Here is a 19,982-nt window from a genome sequence, read left to right as displayed (position 1 = left end):
GGCGGGGCCACTTACCAGCTGGGTGACACTGGGCAGGTTACTCAACCTCTCTGAGCCTCAGTTTCTGCACCCGTGAAAAGGGGGTAATTCTTCACCTTCTTATCTCCAGCCCGTCACTGCATCCTGATTCCATCCACATCTCCCGTCCTTCTCCCCACATCCTGGTCTGAGTCATCCTCAGCTCACTCCGGAGCCCCTAACCGCCTCTCACCTGAGCTCTGGTGCTCATTCTAGCCCCGCCTATCACAGCCGAGTGACACTTCCAAACAAACCAAGTCCTGTCACACTCAGTTTAAAACCCTCCAATGGCTGCCCGTTGGTATTCGGATAAAAGCTAAAGTCCTTCAAATGGCTCACAAGGGCTGGCTCCCTGCTGGCCCCTGCCCTCCCCTCACCGAGTTCCAGCCTGTCATTCACTCCCCGAGGGGGGTGGGCCCATCTTTGTGCCTGACACTCAGTAACACCCTCTTCTCCTATCCAGCTACTCAGAGCTAAAATTCTTCCCTGACCCCTCTAGGCTGATACCCCTTCATGTTCATAAGCACTCTGTGTATCTCCTTTACGGCATCCGATCGCCATTTTCCCCAAACAATAATATAATTATGTCATCCTAGTGTCTGATCTGCTGGGACGAGTGAGCTGCATCAGGGCGGGACAGTGGCGGCTAACGCTCATTGAGCACTTACTATGTCAGGTCCTGTTCTGGGTGCTTTATGTGGATGATCTCATTTCATCCCCTAACAAGCCCACAGGGTGGCTACTATTATTATCCCCATTTTGCAGAAAAGGTAGTTGAGGCTCAGAAAGTCAAAGCAACTTGCCCAGGGCTACACAGCGGGAAAATGTCCACTATGGCACTGTCTTGCAATGGACCAGCCACCAACGCTGGCCTCCACCTGAAGCTGACCATGCGTTCCCACGGGGATCCCGCCAAATCCCCCGTGAAAGTCCACGGCTCCCGTGATCGAAAGCGGGTCACCGGCCAGGAATGCACTTATAAGGGTGCTGCTATAAATACTGGACCGAAAAAAGCGTCTTGATTCTTTTCAACTTCTTCCTCCTCTTCTTTCGGTCTGGCCTTAATTTAATAGGCAGAGCTCCCTAATTCAAACCTGCTGAGCTCCTAATCAGCGCGCTTGACCCAGTCTCGCGAGCCAACTTGCAGCGGAGGATGCCACTTTGAGGTTGTGGCTGATCAGCAAAGGTAACACTATGGGGGGCGCAGGGGTCGGGGGCCCAGGCAGAGTCTGCACACCCGGCGTGGGTTCACATTCCACCGAGAACCGCCAGCCTGTGGTTTTACCTTTCTGAGCCTCAGTTTCCCCACCTGTAATGTTGGTTCATAGAAGCACCTATTTACTAGTGTTACTGAGAAGGTTGCCATCTGGAACCTAGGCAGGGCACCCTTAGGTGTCATAGGAAATAGGGTTTCCGGGCAGGGACCCGCTCCGTGAGACACTCTTCACCCTGCTCGTGCCTAAAGATGCACATGTTTGTAGGCATCTGGTCTGCAGCCCATCCGGCAGCGGACCTGCTGGGAGTCAGGCCAGGAGGCTGGGTGGGGTGATATTGTTCAGGCCTTTGAGAACTGAGGAGCTTGGATGAGCTTCAGGTAAATCCGGAACCCTCAGCCTCACCCAAGTCAGCTCCCCAGCCTGGGCTTGGACCAAACACAGCTTTTCCCTCCTTCAAAATGCAAGATGAGTAAATGTCACAGAGCCAACCCAATCAGTTTCCTCGTGTAACCCCGGCTCCAGAGAAAGCCACCAAAGCATCATTTGCATGGGTCCTAATGACTGAGGTGTGTGTTTTTTAAAGGGCCAAACACTGGGCACTGGACTTCCAAAGGCATCGTGCTGGCTGCTGGGGCTTTGCGATACAACAGCTAATTCGAGGCTGGGGTCTGGGCCTGCCCGAGCCAAACAGTGACTCGGCCCTGCGCTGTTGAGTCAGCCCTGCGCTAACACCAGCCTGACAGCACAACATCATCACACCAAGCCTACGAGACAGGTCCCGTCATAAGCCCTGTGTGCAGATCTCTTTTTAAAGGAGGCATAGAAGAGCCCTGGCTTGTTTGGCTCAGTGGTTGGAGCGTCGGCCTGTGGACTGAAAGGTCATGGGTTCAATTCCCAGTTAAGGGCATGTACCTCAGTTGCAGGTTTGAACCCCGGCCCTGGTCCGGGCTGGTGCAGGAGGCAATCAGTCGATGCGTCTCTTTCACATTGATGTTTCTCTCTCTCTCCCCCCACTCCCTTTCACTCTCTCTAAAAATCAATGAGAAAAATATCCTCGGGTGAGGTTTAAATAAATAAATAAATAAATAAATAAATAAGGCCTAGAGGAATTACTCAAAAAACAACAACAACAACAACAAAAAAAAACGGAACACCAGAGATTTCCTTCCTTAATCTAGTCCCTTTGGGCTCAAGTGGCTGAGGAAAAGTCATCCATTTCTTATTTGGCAGCATGGCGTGTGGTGCACCGGGAACGCTGGCAGCAGCCTGCCTGTCCACTAGGTGAGAGTGGCAACAGAAACTCCACTTCCTCCTTCTGAGGCAGTACTTCCTCTTCATCACTTAGAAAAAAAAGGAGGCAGCTCCAGCCTCACACATCTACAACATATTCTGAAGTTTCAAAAAATGCAACTTGCAAAATACATACAGTTTGATCTCAACTGCTACACATAAAAACAAAACTGTTTTTAGTTATGTGTGTGCGTGTGTGTAAATGAGTAAAATAGGTCTGGACCTTTAGAATAAGTGTTCCCCAAGGAAGGGGCTAGAATTGGGGGAAGAACTGTTTGCTGGTATGGTTTTAATTTCTTGCAATCTCTATGTATGTTTGTATTGTTTGCATTTTTTAAAGAAATAAATGTAGTTGTGGATACTTCTTTTCCCCCAAGGAAGGGAAAGAAGTAGAGAAAGAGGCACATCGGGCAGGGGGTGCCCACTCACCTTTCCTTTTGGTGCAGTGATAAATTTGGCCATGCTCCGGGGGTAGTGGGTATGGATTGGGCGGGGGCAGAAGGTCCTGGGAGGGTCCGGACACACCATTCTCACACTGGTACTGGGACCCCAGGTTGGATGAGGTGGAGAGAGCTCGAGGCTCACTGCTGAAAGGGCTGTGGTTGGAGGCCACTTTCTGTCTCACTGTGCTCCTGGGAACCACGGGATATTCTTTACTGAAAGAGAGAAGATGGGAAATAACATCGATCAGTGCTCTGCTACAGGCCCCCCACTGGCTGAACCACGGGCCAAAGAACCCACCAGAAAAATCACATGATGAGCAAAGTGACCCAATTATACTCAAGTACATCGTATGTATTGGATATAATATTGGGGCACTAACTTTTCATGCCTTCTACAGTAGGCAAGTAGGGTTATGAATAGTTCTACATGTATACAAGGAGGTAAACGGGTCAGGAATGGTAGCTGACCGCTAGGATAGTCAGGGATGGCCCTAAATTACCCTCATCTGAGCGGGTTGCTGCTTCGTGCCTTAAATTTCCTTTGGAGCTGCAGTACTTGTCACCACTGACTTAGTATTTCACTCCCCGTGCCTCATTTCCCAATGGATAGAATACAGGTCCCCGGTTCAGAGGGTGTGGGGAGAAGAAATGACTTAGTACATGTGAAAATCTGAGTAATAATGGGCACATGAGTGCTCAACAAATGACAGCCATCATTGTTACTGTCATTGTTAACAGAACTGGTTTCCTGTGCAATCTATGCATTTTATTGTATGCATTTAATCGTGTTATTCTGAGAAGTGATCCAGTGTTCACCAGACTGGCGGGGAGGGCCATGGCGCTCCACAGGTTCAGAATCCCTTCCCCAGAAGAAATCTGTTACCAGCCAATCCCAAACGTGGTCGTGCTTTTTATCATGACCCAGAACCAGCTCTTCTTTAACTGAGTGCCTTTTTTAAAATTAAGTTTGCATCCAAAGAAGTTTAGCCTCACTCTGAGCAATATCTGTGAAATTATGGGCTTGCAATGCTAATTATGGTTCCTGCAATGCTGTTAAAATAAATCCTTTCCCATTAAAATTGAAGAGTACACCGGAAATCCTCCCACGGAAGAAAACACGACACCTAACACATTTTTGAAGGATGCTTCATTAACCCATTTTATCCTCTCCGTGACTGTAGGAAGTGGGTGCTGTTCTTGTCCCCATTTTACAGATTAGGAAACTGAGGCCCAGAGAGAGTAAGCAACTTGCCCCTGGTCACAGAGCTATAAAGAGAGCACCCGACACCTAACCCAATAGTCCCCTTAATGATTTCTAGACAATCTCCTAATGACTCCTGTCAATACTTAAAACACAATGTGCTTTCAGGCGGGCAGGGGTTTGGAGTTCACCACTCCCACCCCTCAGGGGTGTAACAGCCCACTCTGGGCCCCTGCCTTTGTTTGTCATGTGGAAGCACGTCAGAGTGGCCAGGCAGGGACATAAAGTGTCTGCCAAGTTTCCATGAGGCTCCAGACACCATCAGGACACCCAGGGGTCTCCTAGCCCAGTTTCTCCGGGCATGTGCCATCTCAAAACCAAAGCTGGAGCCATCCTGCACAGCCACACCACTCGGAATCTCTCCCTGGGGCCCGCAGGCTGAAAGGAATGGAATTAGCTTTATAGTTCTCAATTTGCGGCTCCAGCTACGTCATGGAAAATGAAGACGAAGAATTATAATAATAATAAAACATAAAACCTGTCAAATCTTGCTGGCAATTCTATTTGGGTCTGCTTAGTAGAAGGACTGGACTGTCGGAGCTCCCCAAGAGGAGGGGACTCTCTCTTAGTTTTATATTCTTAATGGAGATGCGTTTTTCTTAATTAAAGAAAATAACTCCCAAAAATGTTGGCTGAGGGAATTTACAAGAGAATGTATCAATGGGCTCCAAGGAATTCTACATTCTGGCCAAACTGCAAAATTACTGTCTGGGAAGGGCAAATCCTGCCTTTGATTACTAACATGCACAGAAATGGGAAAGCCATTTCACCCCAATAACCTCTCGTCCTTCACAGCTTGCTTCTTGCCAACGAGCTTGAAACATCATCCCCACCACCCGTCACATCTCTCAGTGCCTGAAATACAAGGTCTGCAAGCCCATCTGACAGGTGTCAAAACAGAGGCGCAGAAAGGTGAAGGTGAAGTGACTTCTCCACTGGTATGAGCCGACAGAGGCAATGCTACCACCAAACAACATTCGGGCAGTTCTCACTGGGCTCATCAATGCACCAATCACAGGAACACGATTAGGAGCAAATCTCTCAAGTCCTTGTGATGAGGAGCTAAATTATATTCCTCCACAGCTTGAGAGCATCATTGAAGAATCCAGGGCACAGAGGATTAAAGTGAAAGTTGAAAAGCCCTGTGTTTCTGGAAAGGAGAGCAGCAACAGAGGGCTGCTGTTTCATCACCATCACCATCGTCATCGCCATCATCATCACCATCATCATCACCATCACCATTATCATCACCACCATCACATCATCATCATCATCACCATCACCATTATCATCACCACCATCACCATCACATCATCATTACCATCATCACCATCACCATCATCACCATCACCATCATCACCACTACTACCATCACCATCATCACTGTCACCATCACCGTCATCACTATCATCACCACCATCACCATTATCACCACCATCACCATCATCATCATTGTCACCATCCTCTTCCTTATCTTCCTCATCATCCATGTTGTTCTGTAAGTGTCTTCGAATGTCCCAGCCACTGTACTGGTTGACTTATATACTTTCCCTCATTTGATCCTGACAAGAACTCCATTTCATCAGTATGATCAGATTTACTTTAGAGCAAGCATGTCAAACTCGCGACCCGCGGGCCACATGCGGCCACAATGAACATTTTTGCGGCCCAGCCAATATAACAGTATGTAGGAAACATTTTAATAATTTTGTAACTTAATTTTTACGATATCCTGTTATACATAATAATTAATAACAAACTACAACGTCCGCTAATGATGGATTACTATAATCGTGTTGCATTCATTTCCCTTATGCACCTTACGCCTTAGGTGCAGTGCAGGCGCACCATTTCTCTCCACTAATACTAGCCGCGAGTATTTTAGCAGCCGATGGCCACATCAATAGTCTTGTACTGACTTGTTTGGTGTGCGCAACAGGAAATATTTCACTTTCGGAGAACAAGAAAAATAGGTTTATTTGCGTTACGCTTATTAATTTGTGCAGTTATTCAGTGTCTGGTAAGTTAATGTTAAAGAAAAAATACTAATTTTTATCAAAATGTTCTATTATTTTACGTTAACGATGACTCATTTATTTCAGCCCTTTGTATTCAGCATGTCTCTATCGAAATAAACCTACGTTTGTATAAAAATTGAAGCTTTTGCTTTTTTGCAGCCCACATAAACTTAATCCTTGTCTATTTGGCCCGTGTTAGCCTCTGAGTTTGACATGCTTGCTTTAGAGGTAAAGAAATTAAGCTGCAGAGATGTTAAGCAGCTTGCCCCAGATCACACAGCTAAGAAGAGGTAAAGCTGCGCTCCAGCCCGGGTCAGCTATTCCAAAGATCTTGCCAACGTACACTTGATAATAGGAAACTGCTGCCTTCATGCCCACTGCGTGAGCCACACAGCCATCCTGTGATAAAAGCTTCCTAGTGATACCAAGGTTGGGTATTGGCTACACCCGGCCAATCTGCTGATCCTACTGTTTCAGGAACTTGTAGTTTACCGTCAAATCCCACCGCTCTCGGCTGTATCAACAGCTGCGCCTACATCCTGCCAACTCGCTCTGCTTAATCTGGGCTCCCAGGACACCCGCCGAGAGTCCTGAGCACCTCTTTTCACTCTGGGTGTCGAGCCCGCAGACCAGCCTCTCCCGGGCTCTCACATTCTGTTCCACGTGAGCGAGTGCAATGAATGACGCCATTGTTGCCAGGTCTGGGTTGTAAAACGTTACAAGGGAATATTGAGATCCAGGGCCAAACTGCACCCACAGCGTGCCGCCAGCTAACGAACGCCCCTGAGAACCTTTTCCACCGCAGCGTCTGAATTGGCCCTTTCACTGTAGCAGGTGGCCGCTGCTGGCGAGCGCGGGACTGGTGGTGGTGTGCCCTGCGCTGCTTACTCAGTGTCTGGCAGCCTTTCTCAAACAAGCAGTGCAGCGGGAAGGCCAGCGACTGTGGCATTCCTGTTCTTGGCGGGGGCGGGGGGTGGGGGGGGGGCCACGGATTCCTCGGGCCAGCACTCCGACTGCGATTAAAACTCACGAAGGGCCCACAAGCCTGTCACAGCTGTCTCGATTTATTAACTCTCTACTGTGCTTGGGGACGTTATTCTGATGTAATGTGTGGACATGCGAGGAACAGGGTGGTTCACCGGGTGGGACTTTGCTCAGTGCTAATAATAATCACGCTTTCCTTCCCGTCTACATTGGTTCTATTACTTGGTTCACAGCACACCAGGTTTGTGACTCAGTCCCTAGTTGGAGTGCGTACCAGAGGCAATGGATCAATGTTTCTCTCACCTCTCTCTCTCTCTCTCTCTCTCTCTCTCTCTCTTCCTTCCTCTCTCTAAAATCAATAAAAACATATTCTTAGCTGAGGAAGAAAAAGAAAGAAAGGCTTGGCATACATTTGGGACACACTGCTCAACAAACACCACCTTGTAAACCATACATTACTGTATTTGGAAGCAGTTCTTATCTTGCAAGGGCTTCGAATGGTCTCTGAACAGCCCCCTCCCCCATTTATCAGATATTTAGAGCTTGTCCGTGTTCTAGGGAGTGGCCCATCCTGGCATCAGCTACTCAGAAGGGGGCTGTAATTCACACCAACAAAAAAGGTTGTGAGCACTACAGCAGGGGCTCTGGAGTCACCGGGAAAGTCCTGGACCAGCTGTGTGGACGAATCATGACATCTCCCTTTGCCTCAGTTTCTCCATTTGCAGAATGGGGCGACAAGACCCATGTCCCAGGTCACAGTTGTGAGTCCCCGAAGCAAAAGCTGGCTGTGAAGCCACAGCTAGGAGAGGTCGATGCAGACCGAACACGGGCTCGCCGTAGCAGCAGCGGAATAGTGTTGCCAGGTCCCTTGTGTTGAATTGAAGAGCCAATATTTTAATTCAGTCTCCTTTTAACGAATTGAAGCATGTCTTTGCTTCAGTGGTTTTTATTATTATTATTATTATTTTGGAGGGAAGGTAGGAAGGTGAAGAGATGTGGTCAAAGACTAAGCCTTGTCCTTCTGGGAGCTGGGAGGTGGGAGAGGCCACGTCTAGCTGACCTCAACCAGACAGCTTCCTGGACTCAACGGGATTGTGCCGAGGCCTCCTTTGTTCTGATGGGAATCACATGGGGGCCCCTGGTCATGCAGAAGTCCGTCAGGGACCTCTTGGTGACCTTCAGTGCAAATGGCGACCTTTGCAAAGTCACCCCAAAGCAACAGCCCCTGTAGGAATGCTAGGGGTTCCCTGTACTAGTCTAAAAGCCTGCCTGTCCTCCAGGGGGATGTGGGGAAGGACACCTCCAGGGGAATGGGTCTCTAAGGAAATAATTTCTAGTGTGGGAACATTAATTATTGGGATGGGGTCGTTGAGGAACGGGGCTCAGGGCTTAGAGTGGGGAGGGGCTGAGATGGGGAAATCTCTCTAGGGGCGTGGGTTTCAAACTTGACTGCATACCTGTAAGCTCCTGGGATTTTTTTTTTTAATGCCAACTCCTGAGCCCACCCCCAGAGACTCTGATCTTTGTCCTTCTGCAGTGCAACCTAGACATCAGGAATTTTCAAAGCTGCCCAGGAGAAAGCAGCCTGATGCAATTTACACTAAATCCTACAACATGAAAGAGAATCAGAACCCTGGTTGCTTCTGCGGGGAGGTGGAGGCGAGAATTCCCTGGGATGGGGCGTGAGGGAAGTTCCGGGGGTGGAGGGATGTTCTATCTGATGATGGAGGCTTGGGTTGTATAGGTACAAGTATGTGCACTTGTCAGAACGTGAATGGTGCACGTGAGGTTTTTGCAGTTCAGTGTGTGCAAATTTTACCTGAAGTAAAACATTGTGAACAACAGTGGAATCCTACCCAGTTAATGATACGCATGCCGAGTCTATAGGGATGGAATGTACGCAGGTCTGCAACTTGGTTTGAGATGCATCAAGAAATAATAAGATGGATGAATGGATAGATGGATAGATGAATTAATGGGTGGATGGATGATGGATCAATGAATGGGAAGATGGATGATGAATGGATGAGCCGGTACATTTGGGAAGAGCGGGTACGTTCGGGCAGGGGGTGGGGTGGAGAAGGGTGGAGACAGTGTTGCAGATAAATGGGAAAGGAGAAGAGGACTGAGCATCCACACCTCAATGGGACAACAATGAGCCAATGTGGGACCCCTCGGGACAAACCTCAATTTCACGGCAGAGGCTGGCTCGGCTTCCCAGACACAAGCCCCCTCTTGTTTTAGACCAATCCACACTGCCCTCGGGAACCATGTGGCTACTCAACAATACAGCAAGAAGTGAGAGCAGCGCTCTCTCCGGAACCTTGAATGGAAACCAGTCCTCATTATGGGGCGTTTGGGTTACCTTAAACCACAAGCATGAGATACAAAAGCGCTAAGTCTTCCCTTTGAAAAACAGCCGTCTGAGCTGAGGAGCTGGACATGAATTTAGGATCGGGAAGGAAGGGCTGGAGGAGGTGGGAAGGCTCCCTCGGAAGGGCGTCACCTTTTAGGGGTCCCATGAAGCCCAGGAAATTTTTCAGTGGTTTTTGTACTTAGATATTGAGTTTTTCAGGGAGTCCCTTACTTTCATTGTGTTTTCAAAGGGGGTCTGAGACCCCGATTAAGCCACACCCTAGAGGAAGAAGATGGAGGAGGTGAGCGTGAGCATCTCAGAGGCTGGGAGAATGGTCCATTTCCAATGCAGGTGTGTAGAGATGTCCCTGAACCAGACTAGCCGGGGCATCGTGGGCTCCACGCGTTCCTAGCCACTCTCTGGTTGGGGAGCTCAAACTCCAGGCCAGCCACAGCGGAGCCTCAGGGTCCCCCCACTCCGGAGACCGCTTCCCCAGCGCACCCGCTGCCCAGAAGAAGACTGAGGACATACAGGCAACCTCAGCCCTTCCGTGAGGAGCTCTGAAGACACCGCCAATGCCAAGTGTGGCATGGCCACAATCTGCCAGGCTCCCAATAATGCGCCATGGAGACAGTGTGCGGCAGAAGGGCCAGGCAGACTCAGCACGAGGCTAAGCGAGAAGCACCTGCGGCTTGTTCCCACTCTGGGTTTGCTACGAGCGGAGGAGGGCGGAAGGGGGATCGGCTCCACCTAAGGAAGCCAGCCTCTGCACTGACCAGCCGTGTGACCTGGGCAAGCCAGCCTGGCCTCTGGCTTCACAGGGCACCGACCCTCCCTCACGCCTAACCGATCCAGCTTCACTCTGGGCAGACACCATGCCAAGTGCTTCCGGGGCCATGTTACAGCACGTGGGCACTCTGACTCTCCCGTCTGGAGGAGGGATCGCAATCAGGACACGCATCACCGCATGCGTCCCATGCAGCAGCCCTGCGGGTGGGCTCCGTCATTATGCCTGTTTCACAGATGAGGACCTAGCGGCCCAGTGGAGTCGGGGAGCCTGCAGCTGCTCCATGTGGTAGTCCCCCAACTCCAAAGCCTGCTTCTCATCTGTGGACCCTGTTCCCCTGCGTGTTGATTCACCTTTGCAGCCCCGTGCCTGGCATACAGTAGGCACTTAATAATGCATGTTAGCTGCGTTAACAAATGAACAGCTCAAAAACTAAGTAAGTGAATGAGTCTCCACCTCATTTCCCCCTTCTGCAAGAGGGCTTGGGAGGCGGGGGCGGATGCTGTCTCCCGTGGTCCCTTCTACCTCTAGAACCCCAGTGTCACCCTGTCATAGCGCCTCTCCAGGTAGCTTTTCAGAGACCTTTAGAATCTGACCCCGACTCCACACCCCAAGGCTTCTTGACCCCTGCCCACTTCTCCTCTGCTCAGACCAGACAGCCCTTCTCCCCAGTGGATTCCAATCCCCTTCTCCCTACAAGGCCTAGGGCCCATCTCTCCATAAAGGTGTCTGTCTGTCTGTGCCCATCTCCCCCACCCCCACCCCACTGGTCCCGGCATCTTGGGCTCCTCGGCAATTCAGAACTTGTCTGAGCTGGAGTGCAGCACAGCTGGAAGAAAGCCGTGTCCTATGAACACTCAGAACCTAGACCATTTCAAACAGCGCGAAGCTCCCACACCTTTCTCACTAGGTGAGCATTTAGGAGCATTTCCCAAATTCCCGCCATTTTCATAGCATCTGGACAACGTTCACCCAATCTTGATACCAGCCCTACTGCTTTTTAGTTAATATTTTTCTTTAAATAATCTACCTTAAGTTAATTCCTCTTCTCCTCCCTTCCTTCCTCTCGTTCTAAGCAATGACTGTGAGGTCAGGCTGACGCTCCTGTCTTCTGTGGACCCTCTCTGGTCACCTCCTTTGTCACCAGGGTAGGGGCACTGCCATTTGGGGAAGACTGGATTTCAGGATTAGATGTTTTTTAAGCCACAGACTAACCTTTCAAAATAACCTTGGCGCATATTTTAAATGATTTTACTTTCTTCTTTGTGCTCTCCCATTTTTATAAGAAGCAGTTGCTTCTTCTGTAACCAGAAACTATAAATGAATGTTGGAAGATCACTAAGGCACCATCTGCATTTTTCCAAACGCGGAGAGTTAGGTGAGGAGAGATAGTGGGGTGAGTGCCCAGATGTTGGCCAAGCTAACCCAAGAGTGACTTCTGTGGGCGGACTTCAAGTTCACGCTCAGCCCTCCTTCCAGTTGTTGGAGTTGGAGGAAATTTCACCCCTCCTGCTTTTCTCCCCAGCAGCTGTCACGGGGTGTGTGTGGAACAGGAAACAGGATTAGAAGATTAACAGGGAGCCTGCCCGTGCAGCCTGGCTGTTATCGCAGCCGCCTCCGGACAGTCACCTTCCTGGGACACTTGTCACTACCTGCTGCCACCTGGGAGTAGGGGCCACAGCTCAGAATAAACTCTGAACAAGGGCGAAACTGGGAGCAATGGGGATCTCGCTCCAGATCAGACACATTTACTGAGCCTGAACCAGCCCCCTCCAGGCAGTCTCTCGTACAAGAACCCTAGAAAGTGAGCGCTACATTTACTGACGCCCACTTCACAGATGAGGGAGCTGAGGCTCCGGGAGGTGCAGTCGCTTGCCCAAGGTCACATGCAGAGCGAGGATGCATCCAGGTTTGTCTGACTCTAAAGCCTTCTGTTGGAGCCATTCTGCTTAGTCCCCTGTCCTTCCCACAGGCCACGTCCAGGGAAAACGGGGCACATGGCCCTGTGCACTCCCCACCTGGTCACTTCTGAGTCCTCTTGTTCCCAACACAACTCCTAACACAGCCACAAAGACCACGTGGCTCTCGGGCTGAGAGGTTTGATCCTGCATGTCGATTACCAGCCACCCCTGCCTACCCCTATCTGCAGTGCCTACCAGGAAAGTCACCTAACCAAACCCTCCCCAATCCACAACAGCCAGGGGCTGCTTAGGACAGCCCACTCACACCAAAGTAGAGTCAGCTGCTTAAATACCGTAGCGCGGCTACAACTTCAGGGAGAGTCCCCAGGATCACTGACATCTGAGCTCTTAAACTCCTGCACCTCCCACCTGTCTCTCCTTCCACCGTTACCACCTGCCAATCAGCTTCCCACGTGCAGGGGCCGGGCCTGACCCGGGAAAGCAGGAGGGGTCCTGGGAGCAGGTGGGAGTACACAGTCTGCGGCCAGGGGAAGCTTCTTGGAGGAAGGGAAAGCCACAAGGTGACACTAGTGATGGGCAGGGAACGGCCAAGTACAGGAGGAGGGGACAAGTCTGAGGCATTGTTCGGAGGCATTGTCCGAAAATGTATTGTTCGGAGGGACAAACGTCACCAAAAGAGTAGGTTGGGAACTAGGCTGAAGCAGAGAGGAGGCACCTGTGAGGGACAAAGCAAGGCGAGTGGCCAGGCCAGAGGGGAGTGGTCACGCCGTAGGGCTTGGTCAATCACGTGAGGAAGTCCGGCCTCATGCTGAAAACAGTAGGCGGCCTAGCTGTTCTAGGTGTGGAGTAACCTAGTCTGATTTGTGCTTTCCACGATGTCTTCAGCGGCTACCCAGAGAATGTCTGCGAGGCGAACAGGACCGAAGGCAGGTCTAAAGTTAGGAGGCTTGCGCAGGCAGGGGCGGTGGTGGTTAGAATAGCCAGGCTGGACGGAGAAAGGGAGGTGAATTCTGAGATATGTTAAGAAGGTAGAATCAGCCCTAACCGGTTTGGCTCAGTGGATAGAGCGTCGGCCTTCGGACTCAAGGGTCCCAGGTTCGATTCCTGTCAAGGGAATGGCAGGGGACTGCAGACTGGGCTGGGAGTTTGAACATGGCAGGAATAAAAACGACCTCAGAGCCCAGGGCCACAAAGAGTTTGAGCCCTCTCAGCTTTATGTGGGATTTGTTGTCAGCTTTTTTACTGACCAGAGACTAAATCCAACTCCAGTTTCAAAATGCAGATGTGCTTAACGCCAAATGTTTAGCTACAAAAAGCATCTTACTAATCGATGCTCATGAAGAAAACCAATTATGACTGCGGGAAGGTCTGAGTGTAGTGTACATGTGTACACGTGAAGGTAATGACATTTCTATGTTTACTGAATACAGTTAATAGACAATATTACATCAGTGTCAGGTATACAAAAAGTCAACACTAATATGCCTAACGAAGTGACCACCACACTAGGTCTAATAACCACCATCGAAGCTTATCACAATATGATTGACAATCTTCCCTGTTGTACATTACATCCCCGCGACTTATTTCTTTTATAACTGGAAATCTGCACCTCTCATTACCCTTCGCCCTTTTGGCCTTTATTTTTTAAAGTATGCAAAATTAGATCTGGGAAGCCTGCTATCTGAAAACAGTTCCCACGGCATGTATTTCTAAACCCAGCATTAAAACCACAGAGCTACGGCCTTTCCCTCGCAGGTCTCCTGTCTTCCTCTGAATGAGCATGTCTGTCCATCTGCCTGACGCCCCCCTTCTGTGTCTTCCAGAAAGGATGAGGAAAAGCTTCCTAAATGACCTCATTTTATTTTGAAACACGAAACCCACCACAAGGGGAAGGAAAAAAAACACACACTTTCTTGGTCAAAGGGATCAAGATGTATTTCTAATTCTCTTGCCATATGGTAACTTATTTTGGAAACATATCAAGAGGTAGAGAGTGTTTGATGAAATTGGCAATCCCTTCAAATCAGGCCAAATTCCCACCGTATACATTTGTACAGCCCCATCTATTCATCATATCAGCGACTGCGACCACAGGATATGTAAAAGTATGGAGTGATTTTTATCACCATCTCCCAATCCCCTGGTGCCCTGGACACCACGTGGTGTCGAGTTTGTCTGTATTTCAGCCCCAGGAAATCAAGTCGTTAACTTCCCTTTCATTGACCAAGAGCTGTTGCCAGAAAGAAAATCATTCATCAGCCGTGACTGATGGGGGAAAAGAAAGAGAGGACTCCACTAGGAGGAGAGAGACGGCAAAGGAAGAGGAGCAAATGGTAGCTTTCGTTCCCTAGGCGGATGAAGGAGGCCAAGATCTCTGCACATCCCACCCCCGCGCTTCCACGATACACTCTCCAGGTTGCCTGACAGAGGAAACCACATGTGAGGCTGATCAGAACACAGAGGACTCAAGGAGGCTCCTCTGCCTTTTGCTTGCTGGCTAACAGGGCTCCGGGTCTCTGTACGCGGCGGGCTGTTGGAGGGAGGCGCCTCGTGGCTGATGGCTCACATGGGCTGTTTGGGGGGTACGTGGAGAGGAGGGAGCTCAGGAACCCACATTCTTACCTTTGCATTCTTGACATTCTGTGCAGTTCCATATCGTCGCTGCCCCGGAAGCCTTTGGCGAAGGGATTGTTCTCAATCTTTAACTGGGTGATCTGAAGAAAGGAGAGAGCGTGATTGCTACGAGACCACCTCGGGACAGCAGCTAAGATGGTGCTGCATAAATGCAGCCTCAGGCAACAACAACAACAACAAAAATATATATAGCCAATTAAGCCGGTCCCGTCACTGGGACCCACCACTTGATTCAGGCGGAAGCTTTGAAAAATACCCTAGATCAGACTCCTTTTAAACAGAGAAAAGAACCGGGACTGGGTTTGCCCATTACCTAATTCAAGTCATACTCAGCATCATTCTGGCCAGTTTGTGGCTGTTGTTGATTGTCCTCCTCGCATTGTGTGTTGCAAACACCAGCTGGGCCTCACCGGCATCGCACCTCCGCTTTGGAAAGGTGTGCGTGTTGGCACGGTGTCACACCCTACAGCTGGCAGTCTCACTCAGAAGGGCTTGCTAACTGCTTGCAAGTCCTGCACTGCCTCATGCCATGTTCATTTCTGTTTCACAGGTAGACTCTGCTAGCTCAGGTGGAACATGGTGTCTAATTAATAAGCACCAACGGATAGAATTACAGCATATACAACGGCTATCGAACAGTTGCCAAACCTCTTTCATTTTTGAGGTAAGGGAGAAAGAGCCCTCTTCTTGGATACTTTTGGTGCAACGTACGAAGTTTAGTCATAGGACAGGGTCTTTGGGTCAAGGCCCAGAACTTCCATGCCAACCATCAACACACATTCTATGAGGATGAGTGAACAGGAGCAGATCCAGATGAGAGGGCGCCTCTACCAGGCATTTGCCGGAAGCACTTCCTGACAGCTGGTTGTGAATTAATTGGTATGTATCAAATCACTCCGTGGACATCGAGGTTCAGTCACTCAAGCTTGACCTTCATGGTCATTATCACTAAATCACACCTGTACACTGGTCTGTTCAATATTTTTACTTAAAGCTAACCAGTTTTTTCTTCAACTTATTTAGTACAAAATATTGTATCACTTCTATGTCAAACCAGAATCACTTGCTATTCCACATAAAGAAAGCGATTCTTTCAATTCTCTTTACTGGAAAGCTCTAAACGCAAGGTGGGCTTTCTCTTTGGTACAGGGGAGATTAGACACCTTTCAATCCCAAAAGAGTACCAACTAAACTAAGACTGTCTCCCTGATGGCTGAATAAAGCTAATCAAAAGAGAACAACTTTCTGTGGCTCTATCATATTCATGTAACCCCCCAAATCATCTCAACTACCCCCATGGTATAGTTATGGATGCTCAGAATCTCTGTATGGGGGTGAAGGTGCCCTCTAATAATGCATTTGGGGGCAGACATTCTGGTATGTCCTGTTTTCTCCAAAAGATGGCTTAGTAAGGGCTTCTAACTCCAACGCTCTATAATGAGCATAAACTTACTATGTATGTATAAGCGTGTGTTCATGATAAAAACATATGTAAATTGAATATTTAAAAACATGCTATATAATTCCAATCATATGACATTTGGAAAAGACATACTATGGAAACAGTAAAAAGATGTCTGGCTTCCAGCAGAGCACAGGGGATATCAGGGCAGGGACACTCTTCTGTATGATTCTGTGATGCTGGACAATGTCATTAAATGCTTGTCCAAACCCATAGAATGAATGGACAGCACCGAGAGTGAACCCTAAGGTGAACTGGACTTTGGGTGACGATGTGTCAGTCTCGGTTCACCCATTGTAACAAATGTCCCCTCTGGTGGGGATGTTGATAGTGAGCAAGCTGTGTGTGTCGGGGTGGGGGCAGGAGGAATGCAGCAAACTTGTGTATCTTCACTCAACTTCCCTGAGACCCTAAAAGTGCTCTAAAAATATCTATTACAAAATGTTTAATATGTATGTATGCTTATTTATGTGTATACACATCGCCTCCTCCCTCATCTTTTAAAAAATTATACCCATTCCTGCAGCTTTCTGATTTTGACTTGACTCTTCAGAGTCTACAAAATCCCTTTTAAAAAATGGTCTTTAAGCCCGGCCAGTGTGCGCAGTGGCTGAGCGTCGACCTGTGAACCAGGAGATCACAGTTCCATTCCCAGTCAGGGCACATGCCCAGGTTGGGGGTTCAGTCCCCAGTAGGGGATCTATAGGAGGCAGCCAATCAATGATTTTCTCTCATCATTGAGGTTTCTCTCTCTCCTTCTCCCTTCCTCTCTGAAATCAATAAAAACATATTTTTTAAAAAACACAAACAAACAAAAAAATACGGTCTTTAAAATGTGCACTCCTGAGCCCAGTTCTGTTTTGAGTCTAAAAGCCCATCACCTAATGGGGCTTTCTTTCCCACTCAGGATTTGTCACAATAAAATGCAACCCACTTGACCATAAATTCCTTTTTTAAAGGGGGCGGGGAGATTCTCAAAAAGTTAAGTGAAAATCCCATCACTGACGATCTACTTAGAAAATTAGATCTTGCCCCACTCCCTACGCCCCTCCCCGGCAGTCCCTGAAGGCAGTCCCTGAGCGGGCGGAAGACACATGGGATGTGGCATCAGGTCTGAATGAATGCCCAGTCCGTGATGTCACTGCTCTGCTGGGAGCTCGGGGCAAAAGCATCACCTGAGAGAAAAAGAAAGGGGTGGATTTGGATATTTTATCAGACAGAGTATTTTGCTCAAACCCATTTCTTGCCCCTCAGTTTACTTCTGCCTAATGCTTGCGCTTCTCACCACAGCTTCCAAAAATGCGGTTGCATGGGGTAAGCACCATTTGTCGCCCAGACACCAAGGTGTGTTGATCTTGCTTTGGAGACTGAATGGAGATCCTACTGCACGTAAGCACTACCCCTGAGGAAGGTGAGCATACAAGCTCAGCTCAGGTGAGAATATCCGTCTTATTTCCCATATGTCCACCTTACTTCCTAAGAACAATGTCTTCTTTATTCCATCTGTACAATAACCCTGTCCTTGAATTTGCCTTCGGATGTTCTACCTGGCAGCTAGCTCACTCCCGGGCGCACAAACGCACGAACAGATGCACCGTGATGTCCCAGTTCTACCAGAAGGCTCCCCTGAAACTGACTTGCATGCTCCCTCGGCAATGAGCATAGACCCAGATATCGGGGGAGGGCCGGGGGGCGGGGGGAAATACAAATATAAATGCCAGCTCCAACCAGTGAGACAGAGGTTGTAAAAATTAATGAGAATAATTGTTGTGAATTCTTGCTTTTGAAAAAAAAAAAAAAGAAAAAACTCTCACGAGGGCCAAAAATCTTAATTATGTCTCTCTATTAGGGGTTCATTTCCTGGTCCCAACCAGAAAGCTCGTACCTCATAAATACAGGCTCCTTACACAATGATTTAAGCAGGAGGAAAATGCCTTTTAATGGCAAAGTAAGTTAATATCGGGGGACAGACGTGCTCGCATACACGGCCATTGTTGCAACAGCAGGGAAATGAAATGTCCACGTGACCTTTTTTTAACACCTAAGTATTTCTAGGGATTGCTCCGGGAGCTGCTGACAACCCCAACAAAAAACCTTACAAAAACGTGTTTCACGGAGCGAACGTCGCTGGGGAAGATTCGAGTTTTTTAAATATCTTTCTCAAGCTGTCAACCATCTGGGGAAATAACTCCCAAATCCAGCTCGGGATCGCAGCTGGGCTGAGGAAATACGTCATATCATTAGCAGCCGTGGGCACACCGGGGCGTGGCTGCAGCCTGAGAAATGAGCCCTGTCACATACCTGCCTCCACCTGGTACCTGCGCCCTTTTGGCAAAAAAAAAAAAAAAAAAAAAATCAGTGGCTCCTGTTTTCCCAAATTGCCCTGCCAGATGAATCACACGATTGCTCTTCTCTCCCTGCTCACCTATCCAGAGCATAATGCTGGCGATAGTCCTGGAATGGACGACACGATGGGTGAACGAACGAAGCCCGGAAAACTAACCGTTTGTGGTTTTGCAACCACAGTAATAAGAACTTATTGAAAATCTCAGTCTTTCAGATTCTAAAATAGTCAAGGTAGGAAAGAGTTTTCCAGAGCCTGCCTTTTGGATGGAGTGAGCTGCCCTGGGAATAAATTGATCAGCGATGGAGCCAGTCAATGGAATTGTCACTAACACTCCGTGCTCGCCCTGTGCCAGCGTCTGCGCCACACCCTTCCCTGGATTCTCATGGAATCCTCACAACGAGAACAACAAGTCAGTCTTCTACTGTCCCCATTTTACAGGTGGGGAAAGCTGAGTTCAGTAACTTGTTCAAAGTTAAGTGGATCTGAACCCAGGCCGTCTGCCTCCGGAGTCCCACCTTAACCCGATGCAGTGGCCACGCTCAGGCGGCTTCTGCCCATGAAGTCAGGGCCTCAACAAGAGGCCCAGGGGGGACCATAAAGCCACAAGACAGAGTCCACAAATCACAGCCAGCCTGGCCCGCGGATTGAAGTCACACATCATAGATCCACGTGGGCACGTCTGCAGTGGCCCCGGACTTGGACTGGAAAACTGTACTGCTTTGGACTTCCTCCTGACAAACAACATAGGTGCCTTGCGTGCCCCACAACTGAAGAGGGGGAGACCTCACCGTGGGGAGAATGACAGAAAGCTGTCTCCCACGAAATCCCTCTGCCAGGCTGGCTGAAAAGACCTAAATGTACAGCTCAGGGTTCCCTGGACCAACCAATAAAGAAAACAAGCGATTCCTGTGTGTGGCCACCAATTCAGAAATACCCAAATGCATGTCTGGAGATGCACGTGTTTAGATCCATGAGCATTTACACACACAGTCTCCTAGACTCAGCTCGACACTCAGACGCACACACCCCACTGGACAAGCTCCTTCATGCAGGCAGATCAGTAAATACATTCGTTGGAGAAGACTTTTTTTTAAGTAGAAATTTTACAGGGCACACAGATACCAAATTAGAGCGTCATACATCTGAAATTTATATGTTAGTAACCAATGTTATCCCAATAAATTTAATTTTTAAAGATGAGAAAAAATAGAAATTTGGGGGGTTGGGTATAGTCACAGGT

The 19,982-nt window shown here is 48.8% G+C and overlaps 1 protein-coding gene across 3 annotated transcripts in view; it reads right to left on the bottom strand.

Moving 5' to 3' along the window:
- TBX5 (T-box transcription factor 5) overlaps positions 1-19,982 on the bottom strand; it is a 40,320-nt gene that overhangs the window by 5,694 nt on the left and 14,644 nt on the right. For all 3 annotated transcript variants that reach the window (XM_080649701.1, XM_080649700.1, XM_080649699.1), the window contains 2 exons: positions 14,922-15,013; positions 2,955-3,181 (listed from right to left, as the gene is read on the bottom strand). In XM_080649701.1, coding sequence (XP_080505827.1) covers positions 2,955-3,181; positions 14,922-15,013 — 319 coding nt within the window. The remainder of the gene's footprint in view (positions 1-2,954; positions 3,182-14,921; positions 15,014-19,982) is intronic.

Source organism: Plecotus auritus, assembly GCF_963455305.1.
Source record: "Plecotus auritus genome assembly, chromosome: 13".
NCBI classification, from domain to species: Eukaryota; Metazoa; Chordata; class Mammalia; order Chiroptera; family Vespertilionidae; genus Plecotus; species Plecotus auritus.
The sequence above is the reverse complement of the archived record's forward strand: the minus strand, read 5'-3'. Positions and strand labels throughout refer to the sequence as shown.